At 39.1% G+C, this 12,081-nt stretch overlaps 1 protein-coding gene across 2 annotated transcripts in view; it reads left to right on the plus strand.

The window, feature by feature from the left end:
* The window catches only part of PABIR2 (PABIR family member 2), a 205,437-nt gene that overhangs the window by 172,982 nt on the left and 20,374 nt on the right, over window positions 1–12,081 (plus strand). The window contains exon 10 of one of the 2 annotated variants that reach the window (XM_040468147.1): window positions 2,858–2,929. The exons of the other annotated variant lie outside the window; for it this stretch is intronic. Within the exon in view, the coding sequence (XP_040324081.1) occupies window positions 2,858–2,929 (72 nt within the window). The remainder of the gene's footprint in view (window positions 1–2,857; window positions 2,930–12,081) is intronic. 2 annotated transcript variants of the gene reach the window in all.

Here is a 12,081-nt window from a genome sequence, read left to right on the forward strand (position 1 = left end):
GGGGGGGGGGGGGACACAAAAGTTGGCAAACAAGTATTTTCCAAGGGGGGGTAAAAAATACAATTTTGCTTCCTAAGTAGACAAAGCACCAAAGGGGGCAGGGAGGAGGGCTGCCTAAAAATTCCTGTTTTAACTCACTATCAGCGAAAGAAGATTCTAATACCAGAAAGGCACTGTGAGCCGTGTTTCCCGAGGAGGCTTGCCTGGGAACACAGAAAGATAGCCACACCCTTTGAAGTTTGCTGGGAGCTTACAAAGGGCAGTGTTGTTTCCACTGAGGAAGAATGATAGCCCCGCATAATGGTGTCCTTCTTCTCCAAACCCCAGACCTTATGTGATGAGGGGCAAGTGAGCCTGCAGGCCCAAGCAAAGGGGGAGGGGGGAATGCTCGGCAAGACACGCATGCTTTTAGCTTGCTTCCGAGTCAACATGGAAGGTCTTCCTAGGAAGATGGTATGGTCCAAGTCAGGAGTCTGGTTCCACTCTATTCCTAGGAGGACTGCTAAACCATACCAAGATGCCTTGTTCATTTGACGATGGCTGATAAAAATTTCCAGATGGACATATCTTCCATCATGCTTGATAGACGTCGGTGAAACATGGTGTGAACTTAAAGGTTATAGGGATAAAAGATCATTGAGAAAAAAATGGCTAAACCCATGGTTTTAAATCAGAATGGGAATGGGTAGGATTTCCAGTGCTGGGATTCCTATCGCACAAAAGGGGAAGGTCAGTAGGCTGGCAATAGCTGTCAAAGGCAGCTCGTCCACCAGTTATTAGGAAACAGAGCCCCCAAATTGAGCTTTAACATCGCCCTGACCAACTTCAGGATGCCTGTGGTATTGCATCATGCATGCGTATGTCAGGGACCACTTCCAAAATTCTGACTCATTTCCCAGGCCAATGAAACCATGTCAGCATATGAGTTTCATTCCTGGTGTCATCCCAGGGAATTTTTGTCAGCCCTGGTGCCTGGGAATGATTCCATTAGACCTGGGAGGAGCGGTGTGGTGCCATGGCAAGAGCCAGGCGAAGCCCTAAGCTCCAGCCCTAGCTCTGTCGCCAATTAACTGTCATTCCAAGTGAGTCTTTTAACCAATCTGTATCTCGGTTTCTTCAGCGGTTAGAAAGAGACTGTTTAATGAGATGATTTCGTCCCTTCTGGCTTTAAAAATAAAAACGTCTGTTTCTTTGTGCTGAATTTGACAAAAGATCGTTGTGGATATGCAGATCGTCTGTTTGATCATTTTTTTTTTTTTGAGGTCTGTAAGGAGTCTTGAAGATCATCTAGTCCAACAACCCCTTTGTCGTACAGATGTATAAACTGAGAGCCAGAGAGGAGAAGGGAGTTGTTCAATTAGTGCAGAATCAAGGTTTAGAGATCAGGTTTCTCGATTCCCAGTCCAGTGCATTTTCCACTACATTTATTTTTAAATCAGAGTAATGCATGAGCATGGTTCAAAAATACCAAATAGTACAAGAGAGCTTGGAACAAAAAACAACAGTTCTCGGCCCCACCCCTAGTCCCACTCCTCAGGGGCAACCATTTTTAACAGATTCTGTTTTCAGTTCATCTGGTGGTTACTTCGGCATCACTAAATAATATGCCTCTACTCCTATTTCTTGGTTTATCCATTTTGGATCTTATCTACTGACTCCCGGCTATAAAAAAAAAATGAGCTCACTTAACATTACTCCCAACCTCCCCTCTTTCCTCCACCTCCCCATGTTTGATAGTGTTATCTTTATGAGATTTTTTTCATTCACTTTTTAAATTTTTTTTTTCAACGTTTATTTATTTTTGGGACAGAGAGAGACAGAGCATGAACGGGGGAGGGGCAGAGAGAGAGGGAGACACAGAATCGGAAACAGGCTCCAGGCTCCGAGCCATCCGCCCAGAGCCCGACGCGGGGCTCGAACTCACGGACCGCGAGATTGTGACCTGGCTGAAGTCGGACGCTTAACCGACTGCGCCACCCAGGCGCCCCTCATTCACTTTTTAAAGTAACATATGGTAAAATTTACTATTTTTGGTGTATAGTTAGTTTTATGAGTTAAGACAAGTATATAAAGTCATGTAACTACCACCACAATCAAGATATAGAACAGTTCATTACCCCCCACCGCCCAAATTTTCCCATGCTGCCTTTTGTAATCAGTCCAGCCTTCTACCCCCAACCCCAGATAACCACTGCCCTGTTTTATGTTGCTATAATTTTGCTTTTTCCAGAATGTGATAGAAATGGAACAATGGAGTATGTGATCTTTTGAGATTGCATCTTTCACTCAGTATAATTACTTTGAGATCCATGTATCAGTAGTTCATTCTTTTGTATTACTGAGTAGTATTCCATTGCATGGATGTACCACAGTTTATGCATTCACCAGGTGAAGGACGTTTCGGTTGTTTCCAGTTTGATAGTATTATTTTTAGCCATTCCATTGGCTACCTTTTCAATTGCAATCGTATTCTTAAACCCATATTTCTTGAGCCATCATCCACTATCTACGAAGTAGATCTTCTTCAGCATAGTAAATGCTTTTGATTGGATTTTAAACATGATGCTTTCATTCATTTACACTCGGTTTTAACTCAATTTCATTTGAGGGTGTAACTTTTCGTGGGGGTCGGAGGGGTGGATTAAATGCTATCCAGCAGCCCTATTCAGGGCTACAGCTCTTCTAAATGGCTCCTGTAGCATAGAGGGCCTTCTCTAGTAACAGACGTGCTTGTTGCTGGGAAGATATACATGTACTTTCTTTTCTGACCGTTGCTAACTCAGATAGTAATTTTGGGGAAAAAGACCTTTCTTCATGTGGATTTCAGCTTTTGTCTGTCATGCTTTTTCTGTTCCAGCTGCCTTCACCAGCGAGCACAAAGCCACATTTCAAAGGAGACTGACAAATTATCCCCAGCTGCCAGAAGGAGGTTAGCTTTCTGTGTGTTCTGTGTCCCCCTTCTCCGATAACCAACAGGTTAATTTTCTAAAAGGAACTGACAAAAGCAGAAATTGTCTTTTTACCCCAAATGGGGTTTTTTTTTGCCCTTTTAAAAGATGTGAATTTGTAATATTCCTCTCCATTCGTGCCCAAATGTATGCTGGGAAATACAGCATAAATGATCACTACTGAACGTTTATTATTTGCAAGATTCACATTAATGCATTTTTAAAGTGTTTACCAGAGCCAAATTATTTTTTAAATTTGTTAGCACAGTGTCTTTCCTCAAAGAGTAGCCATTTAAAGACTGAATGATATCAGCCTTGGCTATAGGGATGTGCATGTTGTTCTATTTCACTTGCTTTTTGAACATTCTTTGTGTATGTACCTTATCTACTTAGCATTTACACTGCATAACAGGAGTGAGTCTAATACCTGCACAGTACCCTACACATAATAGGTGCTCAGCAAATGCCTTTTAAATTAAAATGGTCCAAAATAGTGTTATGTATACATGAGGGTGAAGTATTCTGGACGAATGCAATGAAGCAGGCACTCTCGAACACTACTGGGAATGCAAATTGGCACAACTCTCCCACAGGGCACTTTGACAACATGTGCCAAAACCTTAACAACGTTCTTCTTCTTTCACCCAGTTATTCTCTTTCTAAGGACTTATCCTAAAAAAAAAAAAAAATAATAGAGATGCACAAAAAAATATAAATATGAGGAGATTCATTGTAACATCTTTTAAAATAGAGGAAAAGTAGAAGCAGCTTAAAAGTTGTCCTTACTACGAAATTCTATGCAGTAACATTTATGCCATGAAATGCTAGTTATTTACAATCCTGTTTAGAAGATACACAATGAACATACAATATGATCCCATGTGCGTGCACTCGCTCGTGTGTGTGTGTGTGTGTGTGTGTGTGTGTGTAGAAAAAAGAAGACTGAAAAGAAATAAATAGAAATATTAATACGGGTTACCTCTTTCATTTTCTAATTTCTGTAATTTCCAAATTCCTTACAATGAGCTTGTATTACGTTATAATCTGAAAAATATCTTTTCCCCTTGAAAGAAATAAAGACTATTTCTGATAGATTGAGGGCTTATACTCATAAAGCCCTAGCAGTAAGATATGGAACCATTTCTCAAACCAAGATCAACCCTTCAGATGTCATGTGGAAAGTCACAGCAGCGTTTAGTTTTCAGAAAGACAAAATGAAACCCAGAAGTCTCGTGTTTAAGCATTATGAGCCCAAGTTTGGTATTGAAGGGCAAATGTGTTCATCCTTTTCTCTAGGCCTAGTTAGATTTCATCCTTCTCTCTTCTCATCCGCACCCCTTTTTCAACTGTATAGATATGTGGAACAAATGTTGAGCAAACTGGAAATAAATAAAATCCAATGGCTTTAAAATACCACAAAGCCCTCCCTTCCTGTGTACTAATGGCTACCTGCCCACTGTACTCCCCAGAGTATAGGGCTGGAATCAGCCAAACTGGAGGCTTTTCTGATTCAAGCGTGAATACTGCAAATGCTCACAAGAGAGAAAAACTTCTGTCCGTAAAGATTGAGACACAACACGTACAACCTTCTCTCTCCCCTGCGTTCTTAGTTTCATATAATATAAACTAGTGAGCTCTGCTGGGGGCAAAAAAAAAAAAAAAACTAAGTAAAAAATCATAGAAGGTGATACAGTAAGGACTATTCAGAGAAATCTCAGAATCCTAGAGCTTGAAGGAAAACATTCCAACAAGCATAGGCCTCCTTCCAAATACCAGACACTATGCCAGCTTATCTCATAACAACTATCTAGCAATGCATCCCATTTTACAGATGAGGAAATCAAAGCCCAGGGAGGGGTTGTAAATTGCCTTAAATCAGTTGGTTGCCTACAAAGTTTGGGCTAGGTCCTACATCTTCTGGAGACTCAGATGAAAAGATGGGGTTTTCTAGTATAATCTTCCCCTCAGTTCCAAACAGTCCAAATATTTACTGTGCAGTTGTGCTTGGGTATTTTGTTAATAGCTCGGGCTAATCAGGTCCAAAATCAAACTCACAGCCTTCCCCTTGTCTCCCAGTCACCCAGAATCCAAACCAAAATCTGATTGTTTTCTTACTCTCTTTCACCCCACTCTGTAAACAAGTCCTGTCAGGTTTTCCTTCAAAAAAACCTCCAGATCCTATGCAACTCATAAGACAACCCAACCTTCACCTCCTTAAGAAATCTCTCATCCGGGAGCAGTTAGCATTTGGTCAGCAGCATTACTCCATGTGACAAACCTATATTGAGTGTCTACCATACGCCAGGTCCTGAGATGGATAATTCGCTTGTTGTAGCTCCCCAACTAGACATTAAAAACTCTGGGAGTCTAGAGTATGAGTTTCTCCACAGCCTTTTACGTACCTATTGCAGCTCTGGGCACGTATTGAAGACTTGTTTGTTCAAGAGTAGAACAGATTTAAGGGATCTGTCACCAGCTTGGCAGCTGGAGAACTCTGGGGATGCCTTAATCTGTGGTTCTTCGTCAACATCTCACAAGCTACAAGGGTATGATCCACTCATTCAATGAAGACAGCATATCCAAATGTAGCTTTTTAACACCATACCTTAACAAATAAGTAATGCGATTTAACTAATATGAGATGTGGGATCCTCAAAGTCAACTGGGGACTTCTGCCTCCAAGAAGATGGAGTAGATACACTGTTCCCCATTCCGTCCACTAAGTACAACTAAGAACCCTGGACATTATATGTAAAACAAACATGAGAAGACCAATAAAGGTGCAGAGAAGAAGGCCGACTGGCTAAGGACCTCACGAACCAAAGAATGACATGGTAATGCGTTCAACAGTTACTGTTCTATACCACAGGAAAAACTGTGACTCCCACCTCACCCCTGCCAGCAATGGCCAAATGAGGAGCCTGACCTTCTACTCCAACCCGGCAGTAACAGGGCAATATCCCCTCCTTTCCCCTCCCAGAGTAGCATCAGAAAAAAAAAAAAAAAAAAAAAAACCAGCTAAAACAGGGGGTTTGAATAAGATCCAGGGTTTTATTACATAATACCCAAAATGAACAGTATTCAATTTAAAATCATTCATTACACCGAGAACCAGGAAGATCTCAAACTGAATGAAAAAACACAATCAGTAGATGCCAAAACCAAGATGACAAGGATGTTGCCATTATCTAATGAAGATTTTGAAGCCGCTGTCATAAAAATGCTTTACTCAGCACCTACAAACATGTTTGGAACAAATAAAGAGAAAGTCTCAGCAAAGAACCATAAAGTCTCAGTAAACAAGAATATACAGAGGAGAACCAAATGGCCATTTTAGAACTGAAGACCTCAGTGGCTAGGCTCAAAAGAACAGAGGAGACAAATGAAAGAATCAGAGAATTTGAAGATATAACAATAGAAATTACGCAGAGAGAAAATAGACTGGAACTCAAATGAATAGTGCTTCAGGAACCGGTGATGCTGTAAGAAAAGAGGAAAAAGAGAAAAGCTGAAAATTTCCAAATTGGGGGAAAGGTAGAAAAATACATTCAAAAAGTTGAGAGAACCCCAAACAGGATGACTCCAATGCACACTCAGACATATCATAGCCAAACTTCCGAAAACTAAAGACAAAGAAAAAAATCTTGAAAGCAGACAGAGGAGAAAAGATATTACTTACAGGAAAACAATATTTTGAATAAGGAAATTGGCACCTTTTTCAAGTGCTACACCTGCCAACCCAGAATCCTATATCATGCAAAAGTATCCTTCAGGAATGAAAGGCAAATAATGACATTCTCGGATGAAAAAACTCTAAGAGAATCTGTCACCATCGCACCTACCCTAAATGAGCAGCCAAAGGATGTTCTCTAAACAGAAATGATTAAAGAAAAAAAAAAAAAAGAATTTCTTGGAACATCAGGAAGAAAGAACACAATGAAAACGTGAATAAATTAAATAGACTTTCCTTCCCCTCTTGAGTCTTCAAAATTATGTTTGGTGGTTGAAGCAAAAATTATAACACTGTCTGATTGAGTTTTAAATGCATGTAGAGGAGATATTTAAAATAATTATATTATAAACTGGGGAGGGCAAAGGGACATAAATGAAAGTAAGTTTTCTACACCTCCCCAAACTGGTAAAATAACACCACCATTAGACTGTGATAATTTATGTATATACAATGCAATACCTAAAGGAACCACTAAAATCTATACAAAGATATACACTCAAACCATTACAGATAAATCCAAATGATATTCCAAAAAATATTCAAGTGACCCACAGGAATGCAGAAAGAAGAAAAACAGAGAAATGAAAAACAGAAAACAAAAAATAAAATGGCAGACACAGACCCTAATATATCAACAATAATGTTAAATGTAAATCATCTAAATGCATCAATTAGAAGACAGAGATTGGCAAAGTGGATAAGAAAAACATCACCCAACAATATGCACTCTAAAAGAAACTCACTTCAAATATAATAATATAGGGAGATAGAGAGTAAAATGATGGAAACACATATCTTATGCAGACATTAATCAAAAGAGAGCATGGGTGTCTCTGGCTCTATTAATATCAGATAGGCTTCGGATTGAAGAAAATTAGCAGAGACAGAGTGGGACATTATATGTGACAATGATATAATGATAAAATGGTCAGTCCATGAGGAAGATGTAGCAATGCTAAATGTGTATGTGGCAAACAACTGAGCTGTTTTTGAAGCAAAATATGTGAAGCAAAAACTGATAGAACTGAAAGGAGAAACAGATAAATCCCAATTGCAGGTAGAGATATAAACACCCCTCTCTCCATAATTGATAGAACAGCTAGGCAGAAAACAAAGACATAAAAGAACTTAACAATACCATCAACCAACAGGGTCTAATTGACAGTTATAGAACACAATTATCCAACACCAGCAAAGTACACATTCTTTTCAAGTACCCATGGAACTTGACGGACCACATTCTGAACTATAAAACAAACTTAAACATATTTAGAAGAATTAAAACCACACACAGTGTGTTCTCTGACCATAATGGAATCAAATTAGGAATCAACAACAGAAAGGTAACAGGAACATATTCAAATACTTGAAATTAAATGACATACTTCTAAATAATCCACAGGTCAAAGAGAAAGTCTCGAGAGAAATAAAAAATACATTGAACTAAATTTCAAATAAGAACGCAACATTTCAGGGGCACCCGGGTGGCTTAGTCGGTTAAGCATCTAACTCTTGATTTTGGCTCAGGTCATGATCTCACACAGTTCGTGAGTTTGAGCCCTGTGTCAGACTCCACACTGTCAGTGCGGAGCCTGCTTGGGATTCTCATTCTCACTCTCAATCTCTCTCTCTCTCTCAATAAGTAAATAAACTTTAAAAATGCAACATTTCAAAATGTGCGGGACACAGCAAAAGCCATGCTGAGAGGGAAATTTATAGCACTAAATACATACATTAGAAAAGAGGAAAGGTCTGAAATCAGTAAATCTAAGCTCCCACCTCTAGAACCTAGAAAAAGAAGAGCAAAACAAACACAAAGGAAACAGAAGGGAGGAAAAACCATAAAGAGCAGAAATCAATAACATTGAAAAGAGGAAGACAATAAAGAAAATCAATGAAACAAAAAGCCATTCCTTTGTAAAAGTCAATAAAATCAACAGATTTCTAGCAAGACTGACAAAGATAAAAGAGAGAACAAATAACCAATATCAGGCCAAAACAGAAGATATTACTATCGACCCTGCAGACATCAAAAGGATAATAGGGGAATCTGAAAAGCACAAGCTACCACAACTCACCAAAAAGAAATATAGTTAGTAGCCCTATAACTATTAAGCAAGTTAAATCCATAATTTTAAAGCTCCCCCAAAAGAAATCCCTAGGCCCGGATGGTTTCACAAAGAATTCTACCAAACGTTTGAAGAAAAAGTAATGGCCATTATACATAATCTCTTCCAGAAATTAGAAATAGTGGGAACATTTCCCTATTCATTTCATGAAGCTAATATTACTCTGGTACCAAAACCAAAGCTAGTACGAGAAAACTACAGATTAGTATCCCTCATAAATATAGATGCAAAAAATTCTTAACAAAATAGCAATAGCATATATTCAGCAACACAAAGGAATTCTATGCCATGACCAAGTGGGGTTTATTCCAAATATGCAAGTCTGGTTCAATATTCAAAAATTAATCAATGTAAACCACCATATTAACAAGCGAAAGAAGAAATATGACATGATTGCATCCATTGATGCAGAAAAGGCACTTGGCGAAAGTTAACATCCATTCCTGATACAAATCTCTCAGCAAATGAGGAATGGAGGGGAACTTCCTCAACTTGATAGAGGGTGTCTACAAAAATACCTACAGCTAACATTACATTTAATGATAAAAGAACTGAATGCTTTCATCCTAAGAACAGGAAGAAGGCAGGCATGTCCACTCTTACCACTTACTCAACATAATGCTGGAAGTTCTAGCCAGTACAATAGGGTCAGAAACGAAAATAGAAGGCGTACAGATTAGAAAGGAAGAAATGAAACTTTTCCTATTTGGTGATAACATGATTATCTATATAGATAATTCCAAGGAATCTATTTTTAAAACTTCTAAAACTAATAAGTGAGTTCAGCAAGGTCACAGGATAAAAGATAAACATATAAAAATCATTATATTTCTATATAAATGCAATTAATACATGGACACCAGAATCAAAAATACAATACCATTTGTAATTGCCAAAAAAAAAAAAAAAACACTTGGATATATCTAACACAATATACACAAGACTTATATGCTGAGGGGCGCCTGGGTGGCTCAGTCGGTTAAGCATCTGACTCGTGGTTTCGACTCAGGTCATGATCTCACGGTTCGTGAGTTCAAGCCCCGCATCAGGCTCTGTGCTGACCGTGCAGAGCCTGCTTGGGATTCTCCGCCTCCCTCTCTCTCTGCCCCTCCCCTGCTCACTCTCTCTCTCTCTCTCTCTCTCTCTCTCTCTCTCAAATGAATAAACTTAAAAAAAAGGACTTACATGTTGAAAACCACAGAATGCTAATGAAAGAATAAAAGATCTAAAAAAAATAGAGAGACATAGCACATTCATGGGTTTGAAGACACAGCATAGTAAAACTATCAGTCTCTCCAAATTGGTGTACAGGTTTCACATAATTCCTACTCAAAATCCCGGCAAGACTTTTGTTGGATTTTATCTAAAATTTATACAGAAAGTCAAAGGAACTAGAATAGCTAAATTTTAAAAAAGCATGAAGTAGGAGGAATCAGTTGGCCCTATTATCTATCTATAGTCTGTGTAGTATTGGCAGGAGAATAAACACACAGACCAATAGAACAGAATAGAATCCATAAATAGACTTACATAAATATGCCCAACTGATTTTTTAAAGTACAGATGCAGTTCAATGAAGGAAAGATAGATTTTCTGACAAACAGTACTGGAGAAATTGGATAGCCATAGGCTAACAGAAAAAAAAAAATAACCTTGTAGTAGTCAGGGTTCTCTTGAGAAACAGAACCCAGAGAGAGGGAGGGAGGAAACGAGGCAGGGAGAGAGAGAGAGACTAGAGAAAGAAAGAGAGATTTATTTTTAAGAGATTGGCTCATGTGATCGTGGAAGCTGGTAAGTCCAAATCTTCAGGATGGGCTAGCAGGCTGGAGACCCAGGGAAGCACTGATGTTGAAGCTAAAGTCCAAAGGCAGTCTGCTGGAGAATTCTCTCTTCCTTAGGAGAGGTCAGTCTTTTTCTTAAGGCCTTGACCCGATTAGTTGAGGTCCACCTATATTAAGGAGGGTAATCCGCCTTATTAAAAGTCTCCTGAATTAAATGTTAATCTTTTCTTTATTTTTAAAAAAAATTTTTTAACGTTTTTTTATTTTTGGGACAGAGAGAGACAGAGCATGAACGGGGGAGGGGCAGAGAGAGAGGGAGACACAGAACCGGAAGCAGGCTCCAGGCTCTGAGCCATCAGCCCAGAGCCCGATGCGGGGCTCGAACTCACGGACCTCGAGATCGTGACCTGAGCTGAAGTCGGACGCTTAACCGACTGAGCCACCCAGGCGCCCCTTAATCTTTTCTTTAAAAAAAAAAAAAAAAAAAAACCTTCACAGCAACATCTAGGTGTTTCACCAAATATCTGGGTACTGTAGCCTAGCCAAGTTGATACATAATTAACTATCACAAATTTCGTCCTAAGTCTCATACCTTATACAAAAAATAACTCAAACTGGGTCATGGACTTAAATGTAAAAAACTATGAAACTTGAAAAACATAGGAGAAAATCTTCAGGATCTAGGGCTAGGCAAAATTCATAGACTTGATCCCAAAAGCATCACGTATAAAAGGAAAAATCAATAAATTGGACCTGATCAAAACTGAAAACTTTTGCTCTGTGAAAACCTTGGTAAGAGGATACAAGGACAAGCTACAAAGTGGGCAAATGTATTTGCAAACCATCTATCTGACAAATGACTCCTATATGAAGAACTTTAAAAAACTGAACAGTATAAAAACAATCCAATCAGAAAACGAGCCAAGGACATGAAGAGACTTTCCAGCAAAGAAGAAATATAGATGGTAAATACATGAAAAGATGGTCGCTATCATTAACCATTAGGGAAATGCAAATGTAGACCCCAATGAAGTGTTACTACACGCCGATTAGAACAGCTAAAACAAAAAATAGTGACAATACCAAAAGCTGGCGAGAATGTAGAGAAACCAGATCTCTCAGGCACTGTTGGTGGGAATGTGAAACGCTGCAGCCACCCTGGAAAATAGTTTGGCAGTTTCTTATAAAACTAAACATGCAATTACCATAGGACCCAGCAATCATGCTCCTGGGCATTTATCCCAGAGAAATGAAAACTTATGTCCACACAGAATCTTATACATGAATGTTTATAGCAGCTTTATTTGTAATAGCCAAAAACTGAAAACAACCAAAATGTCCTTCGATAGGTGAATAATTGAACAAATTGTGGCATGATGGGGAAAGGAATGGCCACCAAATCGGATGGATCTCAAGGGTATTACCCCGAGTGGCAAAATCGTTTGCACGAAGATCTCCATCCCTCACTCTCTACCCCTCACCCCCACCCC

Source organism: Herpailurus yagouaroundi, unplaced genomic scaffold, assembly GCF_014898765.1.
Source record: "Herpailurus yagouaroundi ecotype Mexico unplaced genomic scaffold, PumYag 67681, whole genome shotgun sequence".
NCBI classification, from domain to species: Eukaryota; Metazoa; Chordata; class Mammalia; order Carnivora; family Felidae; genus Herpailurus; species Herpailurus yagouaroundi.